Genomic DNA, 16794 nt, shown 5'->3' on the forward strand with positions numbered 1-16794 from the left:
CCAATTATATTTTGTTGGGTCTCTAAAGTTCACTGGCTGTCCTCAGCTGTTTTATATTACATTTATGCTAAAAGTCTCTGACCGCTTGTGTGTCATACTGTCATAGACCTGCGTTAGGCTACGTATAGTAAACGGAACCTGAACATGAAATTATACAGCTTTCATGGAAACATTTTAAGCCTACTATTGCACATAATAAATAATGCCTTGATTCTAGAATTGCGATATGCCATTCTTGCACAAAGGTCGTTTTTATTATATGGAGAACATGAGAGGAAAAAATAAACCATGTATAAATAATTTGGAAAAAAGTTATGATAAACACAGTATGATTATTTGTGACAAGCTAGACAATAAACAAGACAACAAACACAAATGATTCTATTCTATTCTTAAGGATATTTCTAATTGGCAAATTACTGCTGCAGTTTTGCAGTTTGATTTAAAAAAATACAGTTCACATTTTCAGCATTTTTTGCACAGTCAATAGCCATGACGTGACATAAATTTATATATAGACTTATTTTAGGTTCAAAACATAACACACAATTACAAGAAACCTTAGACCCATACCAGGCACATTTTAATGAATGTATACCCATGTATAGTGTAGCACTAATTTTCATTCACTGATGATGTAAAAGGGGAGGAACATGTTTTAGTCACATTGACAGGAGGTTTATATGTCCCCTTTCATCTTCTTCCACAAAGTGGAATGTATATAAAGCAAGTTGTGGTGTTTAACATGAATGTATTCTCAGAGGAATTTCCTTGTTGGAAGTCAAACTGCCATTGTTCGGGTGCAGGAGTCAAACCTGAGTTGTGTTGGATGTATTTTGGTTATATAAATGTATTGAGGGTTACACTTTACTTTACTTTAAGTTTTTCCTCTGTATGTGTTTCAGGGTAATTTTCGGATCTCTGCCAACTTAGAACACCTGGGCAGTGTGCTCCCTGACTTCAAATATATTACTGGCACTCCACACTCATGTATCCACGCCCAAGACTGAGCCTACTGGTTTCTATACTGTGTTTTGTTTAACTGCCAAAACAGTGATCCTCACTTTTTGTCATGGCCTTATGAGCCAGGATGTTTCCTTGAACTGTCTGAAGTTCACTGAAAACAGGAAGTCAGCATGGAAAACAATGGGAAAAACATGTGTGCTTTTGTATGTATGTGCAAAGATAATTTCATCACGTATTTGAAGTATATGGAAATTAATTTGTGATATTATCAAATAAATAAAAAGATACATAATTTAAATACAAGTGTAAGTATTTCATATGAGACATAGAGACATAAAATGTACATGTTTAAAACTTGTTGTGTGAGAAGTAAACTGTTTGCTTTTGTGTGCAGTAAACTGAATCCAACCTTTTGAAGGCAAACCATTTCTCACTCACCATCGATAATTCCACAGTTTTCCCTTCTCCTCAGGTTAAGAGCCTTGGTGTCATCCTAGACAGTTCACTTTCCTATAAATCTCACATCAATAATCTCACCTGTTCTGCCTACTTCCATCTACGCAACATTAACAGATTACTTCCTTCTCTTTCCACCCAGTCTCCATTCTTGTCCACAGTCTTGTTACCTCCCGTATTGACTACTGCAATTCTCTTTTGCATGGTCTCCCCCAAAAATCCCTCCATAAGCTTCAACTGGTTCAGAACTCTGCTGCTCTCATTATCACCAGAACCCCCTCCTACCAGTACATCACCCCCGTTCTTCAGGAACTTCACTGGCTCCCTGTGAAATTCCGGATAATATTCAAACTTCTTCTGCTCACCTTCAAGGCCATTCATAACCTCGCTCCTCCTTACCTTTCTGACCTGTTAACCACTACCTGTTCACTTCGATCTTCTTCTTCTATCCAGCTTACTGTACCTTCCTTCCGCCTCACCACCATGGGAAGCAGAGCTGTCAGCTGCTCTGCTCCCAGGCTGTGGAACTCTCTGCCCCCAGAAATAAGAAACATTGGTTCTCTCCCCCAGTTTAAATCCCAACTCAAAACTCATCTTTTCAAATCTGCATATTCACTGTGAATCCACTGTTTGTTAATTTTATCTTGTGCTTTTGTTTTATTGTTCTTATTTTGCCATTGTTTTACTAAGTGTTTTATCCTATTGCAAAGTGTCCTTGGGTGACTTGAAAGGCGCTCATATATAAAATCTATTATTATTATTATTATTATTATTATTATTATTATTAATTGCATTTGTCCCTAACCACCAGAAACCCTCACGTTAACTTTTATCATGTGGAAAAAGGTTAGCGTTCATCCGTCAGCTTCACTGTGCTAATGTTATGCTAACGTAGCTGTTTTGCTAGTGATCACGTAGGACATCATTATATACCAGCTAGTCCGACTTCAGTAACCCTACAAAAGTCACTGCTGTACGTTTTAATTTTTTCAGAAATCTTAGTCAGAACATGGCATATCATGTTTAGGTGGAAACTAGCGAGCTAATTTCCTGCTAACTTCTAACTCCGTTGAATTTATTAAATCTGTTTTCATGGATGCCTGAATGTTAAACTTAATTGTTACACCTGGTAAAGCAGCAACGCTAATCATTTTATTAAAGATGAAAGAATTTAGACAGTTTTTAACTCTCAGTAATGCCGCAGTGTTCCTTTGACTTTGGGACCTGAAGCAAACGGAGTTTTGAACCCAGATTACTCCGCAAGGCTCCTGACTACGGCAGCCGTACCGCTCCGCCAAGCCATCAGGCGGTGCCTTCATAGCTTACCAAAGTCGTACTAAAACATTTTTGACAGATTTCTGCACGCCATGTACTACATCAAATCGGTTCGAGGTCAGTAAGCACAACCAGAATTCATACATAAGGCACACTGTTGATTTTTGAGAGAATTAAAGGATTTTAAGTGTGCCTTACAGTGTGCAAAATACGTTATACAGAAGAAAAGAATATATCACGATATATATCGTTACCCCACATGCTTCAAATTATACCATGATATGGATTTTAGGCCATATCGCCCAGCCCTACTCAAGAACATCTCTTTAAACAGTCTTTTCTCTTACCATTGAGTTTCTTTTCAGATCCAGAATATATTAATTTACATGAAGTCTTTGTATGATATTGAAGCCTTTTTTGTGGTGAATTATGTACACAAGAATGTCCTAAAAGGGCTTTCTTAAATAATGTCTGATTTTTTTCTCTCTCTCAGTTGTCCTGTTAGGTTTCCTGTAGGTTTTGTTTCACAGCTTTCAATTTTCTCCTCAAACATAAAGTGGCTTGGTGCCAAAAGAAAGAAAAAATAGTCTGACGTACTAACCGATCAACTATTGCAGACACGGTCTGTTAAACACGGAACAATCAGGCTTACAACACATTGCAGGGAATCTGTCTGGTCTTGCAAGTGCATTGTTAAAGAAGACAGTTTCGTTTTTCCCTTTAGGTTTTTCAAAACACTAACCAATCCTGCACCAGCTATGGATATAAAATCTCAAGACTCGGTTGTGTTCCTAACATTGGACAAGCTGATTCTTTTTCACACGAAATTGTCTTAGACTCTGGATTGTACAACTAACATGTCGGCTTGGCGCAACAAACAAAACTACAGTTTTTTTTTAGAAAGTTTAATGAAGAAACTAGACAAGCTGGTGCTCTTCAAGACAGCTAATAATTTCACACTGACAAATATGAGACAATCCTGAGTTTCAAGTTCTTCAAGTTCTCTTCTGGTTCAGTCCATCTGTTTGTGTCTAAAACAGACTTGAAAGATGATTCCTGATGTCTATCAGTAGGTTGTCAGTTAGTATTATTACTGGTACTTCTCATATATACACATTTTAAGCAGTGTTCTTTCAGAAATCTTCGGTATCTTAAATATTATGACACGTCACATTTATATTTTTTCATCGTCTCAGACCTTATAAAGCATATGGTGTTTGAAAGTAACCAAAAAGAGGTTGTGGGTTTTTTTAATTTTAAATTAAACCACCTGTATATGTAAAATGAAATGCCATGTTTATATTTCCTTAAGAGGATATACTATTATTGAAGAGCTGTGTGCATTTTCCGCACCCATACATTACATTCTCTGAATAACTTAGGGTGGTGACCACTTAAAGAACAGCAGTTTTTCTTTTATTTGCAAAGCTATCCTTAATAAAGTACCATTCTATTTATTTAGAATGGTACTTTATTAAGGCTGAAGTTCAAGCCTTATTTTGAAGGTCTCTTGCCGGATGTATAATCTATTTTTTATACTCGCTGGCTGCGGCTGCTTCTGCTCTCTGACTAAAATGTCTATCGTCAGTTTTGATAAATTACCTCAGGTATCAAAGATTTGGATCGCTCTGAGGCGGCTTGACAAAAAAGGTTCGTGAGTTTGTGTGAGTTTCTCGTCTTCTCGTCAGCCGTGATTTTTTTTTAATTACTCACTGATGTCAGTCTGTGCGTCTGTGTCCATGGCAACCAGCCCCTTTAACCCGTTAAAGTCAAAATGAGGATTATGTGCTCATATTTTCTTTTTCTTTTTTTTTTCCAGATAATATAAGTTAAATCCATTTAAAAAAAGTTTATATATTATTTTTTGCTTTATCAGGCAATAACGTACTCATAAATAACCCCCCAAAAGGGTAGGAGCATTTCGCTGGTGACTTTTATATTAGACCGCGAGCTCACATCTAAAATTATTTTATTTTATTTTTTTCTTCAAAAGAACCAAAGAGGGAACAAAAATCTGATTATAGGATTACTAGAATCATGCAATTGGGTATTTAGCAAATATATTAAACGGTTAATTTTAATAAGAGATGAATGAAATACTGTAACAATCAAGTGTTCAGATGTGAGTGTTTAAAATCCATGTCAAACATGGACAAACAACACACCAAAACATTTGTGCCTAATAGCCTATATATATATATATATATATATTTACATAACACTTACACATAATGTATATCTAAACAATCTGCAGTTAACTGAAAATACTAAACACAACAAATGTCTCTAGTTAACTATAAAGTCCATTCACTTGGATTGTAAATTTGATTTTTCATGATACTCATGTGAAGTGTGCTACCATGCATTCAAACACAGTATATGTAAATCCAGCTTTCTCATGACGGCCATAAGACATAAATAAGCACTTCTGTGTTGAGAGAGATTATACTAAATATACTGCTTTTTAGATCTGATGCACTGATAACATTCAATTAAGTTCAATCCAATTCAATTTAATTTTATTTATCAATCAATCAATCAATCAAAATTTATTTATATAGCACATTTTTAAGACCGAAGTACACCAAAGTGCTTTCCATTAAAATCGCAGTACAAATAAAATCACAATGAAATATAAATTACAAATATATAAAATAAGATAATTACATAATCTAAATACAGAGCCAGATGTAAATTACCCTAATTCGCCTTAAATTCCAGATCAAACAAATACGTTTTTAAACGTGATTTAAAAGACTGAATGGAATCTGACGCACGAATATGAAGAGGGAGAGTATTCCATTATGTAACGTCAAATCACAAAAACAGTTGCCTCAAAGTGCCTATAACTATACTAACCAAATGTCCAGCTACTGGCATGTTTTCCACAGCATTGGTGGCTGTTTTGGCTTATATCTTTATAAATTATAAGTGAATGATTGATTAACCATTAATAAATGCACTGTTTGCAATTATGTAATGGTAACATTGTAAAAAGTAGACTCTTACATTTACTTTGCTGCAGATGAAAAAGTGGCTACTCTTCGAGAAGTGTCTATTCCCCCAGCTGCTGATGTTACCATCATTGTACAGGTATGCATTCATCCATCCATTGAGTCAGCCAATCAACTTTAAAATCTCCAAAGTTATACATTTAATTCTCACAAATATGCATTTAAAGCAGACATTAAATTTAAAGATTTAAAATGATCACAGTCCTCACAGCATTTGTTGAGATTTGATTAATCTTTTATGTGTAATTATGTAATTGTTCTTTCTTATCATGTGTATTTTTGGATTGATTTGTTTTGTTTTTGTTGTTTTGACTTTGACTTTAAATCATTGATTGTTAATATTATTAAGTATAAAACATGAATGTGCTCTTTTGTTGTTTACTTATTAAAATATTGCCCATTATATTATATTATATTACATCACCTTTTCAGATTGTCAGCAGTGCTTTTGGGCTGAACTGCTCCAATGTTGTGTTCAAGGTACATGTGTAAAATACAGGCATTTCTCTAAACGTTTAGTGGAAGTGGGTCCATGTGTCAAAAATGATTAATGAAAAAAAAAATTGGTGGGAGCTCTTGAAAACACAACAAGCTGATAAGTTTCCTCTGTGTGTAGATAAGGAACCATCATGGCCATCTTATCCCTCTGAACAGCTCCATCCCTGCTAACAGCAAGCACATGTATGTGGTCTGGTGATGTAAAAGTCTTTACATTTAATCACTGCATACTGAAAATATATAATCAAGCAGTTATATATTTTTCTTCACAGACCTTACGTGCTTGAGGTTGCAAAGATCTTTCAGCATGGTAATCAGTGTGTTTATCTTTAACAGTCTGTAAATGTTTCTACATTTCATAATCCTGTTAATGGAATAACTACAGCCAATCAGCTTAGCTTATGGGATATACAAAGGCAATGGAATTATGAACAAACCTTGTATCAAATGTGGTGCTGGGAGGGGTCCCAGCACCTCTATTCTGGAAAAAGTATTTGCAATGATTCATTTGCTGTAAAAGAAAAATAGAACATAATATAAAGTATTAGATTTTCTTGTCATGGGACAGTTTTTTAAACAACAGACAGAAATTTTAGAAGGTATCACAAATGGAATATCCTAAAGACTACTCTTGGTCAGCATCCACATCCTGTGAATGGAACCGCAGCTTTAATAGTAGCAGTGAATGGACTCGTTTTCCTTTATTTTGGATGGGAAACACATGAAACACTTAAACATGAATCAGTTTATCATGGCTAAATTATTCTACAAATAGTAAAGAAGATACAGAAAGAAAGATCACTACAATGTATAGTCCTGAACAAAAAGGCACCTTTTTGATTTCTGTTTGGTTTCATATTACTTCAGTGTGTCCCAAGCCGAGAACCATCCCCATGACTGTGATCAATAAAACTATGAACACAAGACTACAGACTATTGAAAGAAGGGTAAGTGCAAGTATTCTTTAATGAGAGTACAGTACAGTTAGTGGTTTGGCAGTAGTCCACAGACTGATCTCCGAATGAATATATTAACGACTTAATAACAGATGCTACTTGTCTGTAAATGATTTTAGATTGTATTTTTAATTATAGATACAGAGACTGGAAGACCTTCTTCCTCAAGTCAAACTCAGGCGTAATGAAAAACTAACCCAGGTATTTAAACTTTCTTAAAGCGGTGAATGCACTGAGAAACGCAGAACCATATTGAAGAGTTTTAGCCTCTTCATCAAATCTCTTAACCCATTAAATCCCCAAAATTTCCCTGCAAAATAAGTGCATGCATTTTACTCCTTAGACATCCCCTACACACAATATGTTTAATTATTTTTTAATGTCGTAGGGGCTTAGAGCAGCAAAAGTTGTTCCCAGTGGGTTTAAATGGGTTAATATTACAGTGAGTTTTTAAAAAATCAAACACCTGGTCATTATCTTTTTGTTTGTATCAGGAAATTGAATGTCTCAACCAGAAGTTGAGGTTTCTTCATCAGAGAATGCAGGTAAATCAAAAGTAATTATCATCCAACTTCTGCACACAGGGTAGTTTAGTAACTAACTTAAAAAGTGAAAATCTATTATGGCACATTCACATAGGATAAGGCAGGGTAAGATATCCTTTATCGATCCCCTTCAATTCATTCCCTTCCTTTCACTCATCAGCATAAGGAGCAGTTGGTATTCACTGTCAAAATATCTGGTGGACCAACTCCAGTTAGAAGCCAGTGCCTTGAACAAACACAAGCTGACATGAGAATTAACCTAGCGTATTTTTTTTTTTAAATTATAAATTAAAATAAAGCAAAATCTGTGTCTTTTTTTATATAATTCCTTTTTCTATTATGACATTGGGGATTTGTCTATTTATGATGTGCTTTATCACTCATCTGCACCTTAAATAACAGATTGAGATATACAGCACTTTTATTTACTTTTATTTCAAATACAGTTGAGTATAATGAATAATGTGTGTTAGACATATTTACATTGTTTAGGTGTTTTTCTTTTATGTTGGTTCTGCTCTGAATTGTTGCAGGTAGCAAATTCTCACACATGGAAAGGGGTGTTGATCAGAGCCCCTCTGTGGTAAACTGAGAGCCGCATTTCAACTGCAGAGCAATGGTTATAATTGCCATCATGGTGCATCATGTTACTATGTACAGCTGGTTCATGATTTGTGTTTCCTATGTTATAGTGTTTCCAACTATATTATTTATATTAGGATTTCAAACACCTGTAGCCATCCATCTAGTCACAGTCTGGACAAAAAGGCCTTAAACATTTAGATCACAGACTCGTGTTTGTATTCTCCAGGTTAATGCTGATAGTTCTTTCGTGTACTGCTTTTCTGTCTTCAAATGTAGTGAATATATTCCTGTCACCCACCCAAGTATAAGAGCAATATATCTGTAAGACCTTCACTTACTTGAGTAGCAAACAAGTAGCAAACTCATTTTGACTGGTGAACGATGAGTTTGACTGTATACTGTGTGTACCTTGAAATAAATAAAATAATTGAAGGAAAAAAAAATAGTCTGACTGCATTATTTGTTATTAATATTTATTCATTTTGGAACTCTTATGCTCAGAATCTTTGTTGTTGTTTTCTCTTACTGGTTGTGAAAAAGACAATGGTTGCAAATGTTGGGCAATTTCCTGCCTTTGTAACAAATGATGCAAGCACTGAAACCGGTCAGGTCTGTCACACAGTGTTCAGTAATTTTTCTTGTGAAGGGGATTATGCATATCCAATTGCGACATAATATGCAAAGGCTAGGTGGCATCATGGGATTTTATGAAAAACTGTCATTTATTTGTCAAAACAAATGCTCAGAAATTTCTCCCTTATTGGTCCCTTTAGGCACTGTGCATTGAACTTTTTGATGTTAAAAGTGAGCAGTAGAGTTTGTTTTCAGACACTGCTGAATCATCATACTGGACATAACTTCAGTTTACACGTTATCCAAACAAGTCTTAAATGACTGGATTTGAAGAAAAAAATGAATACAGACACTTCACTCTGACAAATTTTCCAATTTTAGACGAAAATGATAGGCAAAAGGACAAAAAATGTATCTAACAGAAATTAATTTGATTTGTTTTACTAATATATCTATAATTAAATAAAATACATATCATGCAGTAGTTGAAAACATTATTTTATTAAAATTATCGTAGATTCATCAAGAAATGTCGTTTCATGTGATCGTCTTATACAGTAGGTGGCGGTGCATCCTCCAGCTGACTCACGTACAACATGGAAATGAAGACACGAAGAAGTAGCATTTTGTGTACAGTTAGCAAAAGGGCATGTTTGCTATGACGGCATTAAAGTTAGATATTGGCGGGCTTTGCTATGTTTTTCGTAACGTTTGTAATAGTTTTTCGTGCTCAAATCCTTCGGTTACAAAAACAGATCAAATAAACAGTCATGTATTAAGTGGGTAATTAACTAGCGGTTAGCCTGCTATCTGCAGCTGCGTGTCTCAGTTGACTGAAATGTCTTATAGACGGGCACTGGTGGATTGTGCGGTGTTGTCTCTGCAAGATCCCTGTGTGTTTTATCCGTGTTGCAGATGCTGTTTCTCCAGGATTGATGTTGACCAGCAGGACACTACGAGGTAAACACAAAGGTTCAGTTGTAGCCGAGAAACGGTAGCATTGTGAAAATCCCTTTAGAAACTGTGCTGAGAGGACTGTATCTAAGTGAGATACAGTCCAGTTAAAAGTGAATGGATTTCTTTTAGAAAATTAGAATATTTTTTTATACAATGTATGTTACCTCCGTTACCTGACAGTATATGGATACTGGTCAATCGTCTCTGTGTACCCACCACAGATGCAGATGCTTCAAGTGTGGTTACAAGTGCCTGAGAGAACAGGTGGATTACAGGTACCGTCTCTCACTGAGGGTGGCCCGGGACGGACGTATATTCGGGATAACAGTATTTGGAAACAGCTTGAAACCATTCTTTGGCATTCATGCAAATGAATTACAAAGGTGAGTACAGAAAACACAATGCAAGTTCCTATTATCAAGACTGAATAACTGTTAAAATGTTTTCCCAGGTTTAGGAGTATATATTGGGATAAAGCAGAGGCCATGGATACATATAAGTTGAGGTCATAGTATGTGATGGAGTTGGTGTACTGGTTGTTGTCACTTAGGGTTTACTACACCTCCCTCCGAATATAAGAGGGTGGAGAAAACATTAGAACACCAGTGAGTGCTTTGCAGTTCAGTACAACACCAGGACCACCATCCACAAAAATGCCAGAATTTAAAATTTTTGGCAAGTTTCTATTAACCCCCCCAAAAAGAAGGAAAGAAATGGCAGTCCTATTGTATTAAATTTAACAGGTGTACCTAATAATATGGATACATGCTATTTGTTTTGTACCTCTTCTTTTTAAAGTGCAGATTTTAGTGGTTTTTTGTCAGTTTCAAATGACTACAACGTGTGAAGAACATAACATCTTCTCTGATGGTTAAGTGAAGAGCTGTGTGGGCTTTGTGTCTTTTATAGATTGGTGGAAAACTTGGACAGACCCGTGGAACAATCTAGAAGACTCACATTGCTGGTGAAGGCAGTCGAGGACTGTTTCATTGGCAGACATTTCATTTTTGGTATAAAGGTACATTCGTAAATCACGTGTGTAAAAGTATTATGTGACATGCAAGATCAAAAGTTATTCAAATACATATGAAGACTTAAAAATAGGCATTCAACATTTTAGTCACTATTGCTGTTTGGAGGTTTTTTTGTTTTCTTTTTATATAACTTGAAATCAGTGACTTCCTGGTCACACAAAACAGCAGAAATTAACTCAAACTCAATTGTCCATATTTTTTTATTCCTGCTGTTACTTTGAACATAAAATGATTTAAAAAAAACATGAAAAGCAAGACAAACTATGCAACAATTAAATAATAAACGTCTCTCCACATTTCACAATTTTAGTTTCTCAGTTCACCATTAAAGAAAATAAAATAATAGGATCAATATATGTCCAAAATGTGTTCTAATTATGCTTACTTTATTTTTGCATTGTTTGAGCTTAGCTGTCTGTGGTATCATCTGTGTTGTTTAGGTGATGGAAGCAGAAAGTGCGCTTTGGTTTGGAGGACCTGTTCTAAGTGGCTCCAGCAGTAAAAATGCAGCACAGTTTGTTGCTACTCAGATGATTCTTCCCAAAGCAACGGGAATGGGAGGATGCACCGTGGTCAGTTATTATCGGGTTCTTCTTCAGAAAGCTTCTGAATCTGAACTTGTATCTGCTGATACCAGCAGAATCTCCAGTCTTCCAGCAACAACCCCGCTCCTCATTCATGATCATTCTCCAACTAGCAGCTTTAGTGATGCCACACTATCTGCCTCTCATCTTTTGCCCCGATCACTTCAAAGGTAATGAAATTAAGAAATGATACAATCTTCTGTATTTTCTGTCCAAAAAACCCCTACTAACTAGAGAGTCATGTACTCCTATGTACTATTTCTTTGTAGGGACTACAAAATAACAATAAATGGCTCTGAAAGCCAAAGTAAAAACCACACATATTCTCATAAGCTACTGATATTGACTTCTAAGCATGTGGGTGGAGGTGCTGTTACATTACATGCAAAAATGATCATTGATAATAGCTTTTGTTTCCTTCCTAGATCACGTTACATAGACTGCACCCTTACTCCCACAGCTCCATGGCAGCAATCACTTGGACTGGTTACATCATCAGCAGAGCAGGAAGAAGGCTGCAGTACCCAGGAATGTGGAGATGAAAACAGAAGTCAGGCTGACAAAAGTGTAACACCATATCTTGCACAGAGGGGTTGCCAGGAAAACCAAAAAGTGGAAAAGGACTTGGCTCCTTTTTTCTCATTGCAGCACAGTTTTTATGAGAGTCCATCATCTGAGAAGGGAGCTGGAAACAGCCTTAGCCTAAAGACTTGGTTAAGGCCGTCCCAGTATTGTCAGAATAGCCCCAAAGAAAAGGAGTTTTCTACTGGACAGCTCACCAGAACATTTTCATCAAGCTCATTGGCTTGGAACGATTTGCCTTTCTCTGAAAGTCTGACAGAGTTTTTATGTGAAGCCAATAAAGATTTTGACACTGATAGAGATACGAAACAAGTTCAGAATGTTCACTGGAAGGAAGTAAAGGCAAGAAATAACCTGGGAAACAGCAGCTTAATAAGTGAAACATCTTCCCAAAGAAATGCACAAATAACAGACAGGCATTTGCAAGCATTGTTGGATGCCACTAATACCCCTGCAACAAATGGATGTGGCTCACATGATTCAGCCAGCAAAGAATGTAAGAACCCTCTTCTGTTTGTCAAAAGGAGTCAAGATAGAAACATTTATTCCCATGGGTGTTATCAGGTGGATGGCACAGCTAGTTCACTGTCTTTTCAAAAGGAGGAAGAAGAGCAGCTTGAGGGGGATGCCTACAACTGTTCAGCAGATCTGTTTGGTAGCTCAGACACGATCAATCTTGAAACGGAGAGGCTCACCATGCATGCAGAAGCCGTCGGTGATGGCATGGAAGCTTGCTCACAGTTTTCCAAGGCAGATGAGCATCATCTGATTTATGAAAATGCGAATGTGACACAATCAACACCAGATAAAGGGAAATTTAAAAAAAGTAAATGCAGGGAGAGTTTGATTCCACAAGACACAAAAGGATTTGACTTTGTCCCTCCCTCTCAGTCCACACCCATTGTAAAACTAGGCGTCGTATCATACTCATGTGTTGACTTGTACAAAAGCGTGACAGGTGAATTCAGTTCACAGCCTGTCAATCAAAAAAGTTTTAATGCAAATTTACATGAAATGGAGAGTAAAAACAATTCTGTTCATAAACTGAACTGTGGTAATGCTGACCAGGCTTTGCAGAGTGAGATGGAATCTGTCAAAGAAAACTTTGTGTGGAGAACTACATCCAGCAGACACAGCCACAAACTTACCCCCAAAAGAAAATTCTTGAAACCAGTCGAGCATAAAAACAGTCTACATCCACTGCAGCACCTTAGGGTGCAGGAAGAGGCTCTAAACCGCATGTCAATCAACTGTAAAGCAAGATTTATTGACGTGTCAGAGTGTGGCTATGACAATGAAGCAATTGTTCCTCCTACACCTGCGAGTAAAATCCAACAAAGTGTGCCAATCCGCAAAAGAAAGCTGACAGACACCCGCAACAATTTTGGTTCCATCGAGTGTGTGCTGAGAAAGACAGAAAATTGTGACAGTGAAGAGGTTAGCGAAGGGATTCATGGGAGCCAGACATGTGACTGCTCTAGAGATCTGTTCTCTGACTCTTTCTGAGACATTGTGTTGCAGAGTGACTTGTAAGAAATCGTGCTCCATTGGAGTAATACTGCTGTTATTTTACTCTGTGTGAAACAGAAAAAGAGGGCTCATATATTAAACACTATAGATAGAAGAGAGATGCTGTCTTGACCTTCAAGTTTGCACTTTGACTGAAAGTGTAATGAATTCTCTTCCTCCGCCTTTTTCATCAAATGCTTAGTCTAACTCAATGTTTTTAATTTTTATGCACTGTTTAGAAAGCGCTTTTAATTAAATGAAATATATAAACATGTTACATTTACCACAATCATTGCCTGGTCTTATTACAACCTGAGCTTAGCAGCAGTTAAGGTGGGGCAAAATCTCATCAACGACTATGGTTTTTGAAACATGTATAGAATGTGTTTGTATGTCCACATACTTATAGATCCATATTTTTGAAAGTATTACTGTCTTCTTTGAACACATTAAGGCTTTTTTCTAAAGGCTCAAGTGACTAAAAGCTTGAGCTCACAAGCGTATGAAAAATTATAGCTATTTACTTTAAGATGTTTGTAAGGTTAATATGTAATTAAGTGGATATTTAATTGCTATCTATTCAAGGACAATAACATTTTTATTTTATGTTTTCATTTGTTTATATTAATACATGTCAATATAAATAAAGATTAAATACTATTACAAAAGATTATTTATGGAACAAAGGTCCCCTGATAGTTTAAGGCATGCTTTAGACCACAAAAGCCAACAACACTGTCACATCCTGAAAGCTCTCCAGTATAATTTGAATCACACCAGAGTCCTAAGCAGACCTACTGTTCTCCTGGGTTCACACTGCAGTTGTGCCTTTCGAGGGGTGTTTATGTTGGGATGAGTGTGTAAGGTGTCATGCCAGAGAGCCAAGAATAGCAGCAATGACTACAATGTTCTGGGGGTGTGATCAAAATAGAGAAATGAAGACGATGTTACATTGGTAAAACTGGAAGTGGAACAAGTGAACAGCTGGAGCCTTGTACTGCATGTGTTACAGAAACAAGATTGGCATGTAGTCAGCTGGGTACGGCATTATTGTGTCTGTGTGTGAATGCACGTGCCTCTTTGGTTGGTACTTGTATCTTAAAAATGCTTATGTGCACAGTTTAACTGATTTTGGAAAACTCATGTGAATACATGTGACATGTGAATTTGCTGTTCATTTGGTTTCGCAAATGATTATGCATGGGTGTATCACAAAGTCTTGGTTTGCCAGACAGGTGGTTGAGACCGAAATATCTCTAAATCCCATGTACCATGATGTTGGTAATGGCCATGTGACGATACCTATGATCCCACTATATGTTAATCTACTTGATGCAATGGCAGAAGATTGCTTTTGAGGATCCCCTGCTTTTATTATATATTTTTTTCCACTAGGAGCACAGGCCAAATGAGATTATTATTGGAAATAAGTCAAACGTTTTTGATTTACTTCCATGCTGCATGTGATAGTCATCAAAGACCATTATCAGATAAGAATGAAAAAGAACCTATTATACTAGCTTGGTTTTGATTGTTGTTTCTCTTCTGTTAACCTTGTCAAACGACATATTCAACATTATGCTTTGATGTCCTCCAGCAACCATGGTTAACAGCCAACTAATAATGCTCTAAAGGACATTTTCAGTCACGAATGGATTCCAGGATCTGTGCAGTGTATTTTTGCAAGGCTTCTTCTTGTGGAGAGATGAAAAACAGACCATGTATTTGGTGTCGAGAGTTTTATGAGTACTTGACAATTTCTTTGTGAAATTTTGCTTTGGTGCCTGTTTTTGGATTAGGTCACAGTGACATCCAGCTACTACTGCAATGTGGTTATTCTGCTATCTGTTGTTAGCTGCTTCATTAATAATAAAAAAAAATGTATCCTTTAGTTTCAGTAAGTTTAATTACATGATTTATGCAAATAGGAAACACAAAATGAATGTTTTCATATTCTGAATGAATGTGGAAATGCAAATGTGATGATTCAGGACTAGCAAGTATTGCAATTTGCAACTTACTGCACTAGTTTACATAAAATATAGGTGAATGGGATAAATGGGATTGTTTTTGTTTCTATGTAAATTAGTCCTTAGCCTTTTGAGGCTTTATGAGTGAAGCCCCATAACATCATATTGTTCCAAAACCTGCAGCTGTGTCTGTGAGCAAGGGAGACACTGCCTTTGCATGCAGCAGTACAGTACGTGAGTTATGTCACCAAGCACCCAGTGAATGGAAACATTCAAAGCCACGGTGTGCCAAGCTTAAAGTATGTGTGGTACTCTGAGAGAGAAAGGGGTGGGAGGGGCTGAGGGGCACGGTTACGTAATTCAAATAATTACTATATAGGGCAGATCGATTAACTATTAAAATTCTGTTTTTGTTCATACTATGTATATGCTTTCTTTGACATTCTTTTAAAATTCGGCTGCAGTGAGAGGCAGAAATCATGAGACACAGAGTCATGCATTAAGAGTCACCTGGCTGGAGTTGTACTATTAATCATACAGTGATGTCATGCACCTCAACCATTGGCCAGCTAAGAGATACAATTTTGTGATACTTTGCCTGTTTATTTTACCTACATTGCACTGTGGCACTCGATGACTTCACATTGCGTATACTAAAAGTACTAATGTTAAAGCAGACATTTTTAACACCTGGCAAAATATTCATTTTCCATTTTCTTGTACCTTTATAAACATGTTATAATGAAGCTGACTAAAAAAATACAGTATATATATATATATATATATATATATATATATATATATATGTATATATATATATATATATATATATTGGTTTATATGCATGGTATACTTTGAAAAACGAATATAATTTGTAGCATATGCAATAACTATGCACTTAATTCTTCATACTTTAAATATTTCATAGCAGCTAAGAATTTTTCAGTCCTTGACCTTCCTCGACATTTCCTGCGACATTAAGGGTTGTGACCCTCTTTTTAGTGCCACTGGACTTATTTTTATTATTTACTTTGTGATGCAGTAGTAGTGCTACTGCACACTTTTTAGGTTAAATGTCCTGCTGCGTTGTGGACGGAGGTGTGGCTGTGACATTAGAGAGCTAAAGAGATTAGAAAGGCGTGACAGGCACATGGTGTGGAAGGGTGGAGAAATGGCTTAGTATGGCGTTGTCAACAAAACGTCAGCTGAGGGGGACTGGCTCGTAGTCCTGACACTGGAGAAGCTCCCCTCTGTAGAATCAAAGCAAATAGAAATACTTAAATACATCCC

The 16794-nt window shown here is 36.4% G+C and overlaps 2 protein-coding genes across 4 annotated transcripts; both read left to right on the forward strand.

Annotated features, from left to right (window-relative positions):
* Positions 1–4150: 4150 nt before the first annotated feature.
* On the forward strand, positions 4151–8722 carry LOC147338803 (uncharacterized). Of its 3 annotated transcripts, XM_086298606.1 has the most exons (9): positions 4158–4347; positions 5723–5790; positions 6144–6191; positions 6328–6392; positions 6482–6519; positions 7077–7156; positions 7304–7366; positions 7660–7710; positions 8244–8722. In XM_086298606.1, exons 1-9 carry the CDS (start codon positions 4215–4217, stop codon positions 8295–8297), a joined length of 600 nt encoding a protein of 199 aa, XP_086154732.1. In that variant the 5' UTR covers positions 4158–4214; the 3' UTR covers positions 8298–8722. The 3 variants fall into 3 exon arrangements, with proteins under 3 accessions (XP_086154741.1, XP_086154749.1, XP_086154732.1); XM_086298615.1 differs by lacking the exon at positions 6144–6191 and having other exon boundaries at positions 4151–4347; XM_086298623.1 differs by lacking the exon at positions 7304–7366 and having other exon boundaries at positions 4154–4347.
* A 725-nt stretch (positions 8723–9447) lies between these two features.
* Positions 9448–15803, forward strand: ddias (DNA damage-induced apoptosis suppressor). Its single transcript, XM_086281028.1, has 5 exons — positions 9448–9828; positions 10047–10208; positions 10735–10843; positions 11300–11613; positions 11869–15803. Exons 1-5 carry the CDS (start codon positions 9707–9709, stop codon positions 13529–13531), a joined length of 2370 nt encoding a protein of 789 aa, XP_086137154.1. The 5' UTR covers positions 9448–9706; the 3' UTR covers positions 13532–15803.
* The last annotated feature ends 991 nt before the right edge of the window (positions 15804–16794 follow it).

This window comes from Aulonocara sp. 'chitande type north' Nkhata Bay, linkage group LG1 (assembly GCF_057382095.1).
Source record: "Aulonocara sp. 'chitande type north' Nkhata Bay isolate Kocher_YH1m ecotype deep benthic linkage group LG1, A_spYH_male_GT1.1, whole genome shotgun sequence".
Classification (NCBI taxonomy): domain Eukaryota; kingdom Metazoa; phylum Chordata; class Actinopteri; order Cichliformes; family Cichlidae; genus Aulonocara; species Aulonocara sp. 'chitande type north' Nkhata Bay.